Here is a 1,310-nt window from a genome sequence, read left to right on the forward strand (position 1 = left end):
AAAGTATTAATTCAACATAAAATAATTGCTAATTAGACATGTTCCTCCAAGCATTAGGCGGAGCTGAAGATTTAATTATCAAAAAGAATGAGTAACATCCCTGACTTATATATAGTTTGAATTTCATGCTCCCTCCAGTTCTAAACGTAAAAGTTGATAAAAGGAAATTTGTTTTAATCCTAGAAATCTATCTCCCAAATTCATAATCTTTTTCTTTAAATTCTTCCTATTTATTGCACATATTAATGGGTTTTCTACCAAGAAAGTAATTTCTCATGCAAATTATTATAAGGATATTTAGAGAAATCAATACTCGTCCTTTTACAAGTAACCAATTTAATTAATTTTCTTAATCTTTACAAGTTAATTATTTAGCTCCTATATTTATGATCAAATGAAATATTATATATTGAATATTCATTGTGACTAGGTGATGATAAAACGCAGCATAATTAAAATAAATTTACTGACCAAAGTGTTTTCTCCTAATGGTAAAGTGAAGTATAGTATCTCCATCATTTCTTTTCCAGATTGAGGCAGGCAACATTGGTTCCACCTCCATGCAAGTTGAATGCAGATAAAGGAAAGTCTGTTGGTGACCATTAAGAGCAGCCAAGAACAACGGCGTCTCTCCAACGTTGTTGCGCTCGAGAACCAATGGAGGACAGACACATGTAATGTGTCGACAAATCGCGATAGACCCTCGTGAGGCTGCACAATGCAAGGGAGTATCCCCTTTATCATCCTTGGCTTGAAGAGTCTGTGAAGCCCTACCATTTCCAGTATTGGCTATTTCATTAACCAGTTTCTCAACAATAGATTCTGGAGCTTCATTAGTGATAGCCCAATGCAAAGCTGTGTCGAACCGAGACTCGTCATAGTGTGAATCAGGGCTCTCATTTTTTGGCATAACCATATCTGCCATCTTCTTATCATGAACCAGTGGATGGTCTCTGAAAATATTTACAACTACATCCCACTTTTCTCTCATTAGGGCAATGTACAGTTTTTCCTCAAGACTCTCTTCCTGCCTTGCACTGGAACTACCAACATTGGTTCTCATTTCTCTATATATCTTATTTCAACTGAGGTCAGTCAAACCCTAAAAATTAGAAGAACAAAAGGAACAATCATGTTTGTGAAATGAGAAGTATGTACGGATTGGCAGAAGATAACACATAATGGAGAAATTCAGAAATTAGTACCAAAGGAGGGCTGGTTCGAAGTTAACAATGTTGTTGAATTGAAGGAATTAGTATGTAAAAGTTGATTCAAATTCTAAAGAATCAACTTATATACAGATAGGACAT

The 1,310-nt window shown here is 35.0% G+C and overlaps 1 protein-coding gene across 1 annotated transcript; it reads right to left on the reverse strand.

The window, feature by feature from the left end:
* Positions 1–463: 463 nt before the first annotated feature.
* Positions 464–1,063, reverse strand: LOC114754609 (espin-like). Its single transcript, XM_028943407.1, has one exon. It carries the CDS (start codon positions 1,061–1,063, stop codon positions 464–466), a length of 600 nt encoding a protein of 199 aa, XP_028799240.1.
* Positions 1,064–1,310: the final 247 nt, after the last annotated feature.

Source organism: Neltuma alba, unplaced genomic scaffold (genome assembly GCF_004799145.2).
Source record: "Neltuma alba isolate B1F8T4 unplaced genomic scaffold, ASM479914v2 tig00010172_pilon, whole genome shotgun sequence".
Classification (NCBI taxonomy): Eukaryota; Viridiplantae; Streptophyta; class Magnoliopsida; order Fabales; family Fabaceae; genus Neltuma; species Neltuma alba.

What these genes read in the sequence shown, in the direction of transcription:
- LOC114754609 (XM_028943407.1), bottom strand. Translation starts at nt 1,063, where the DNA reads ATGAGAACCAATGTTGGTAGTTCCAGTGCAAGGCAGGAAGAGAGTCTT.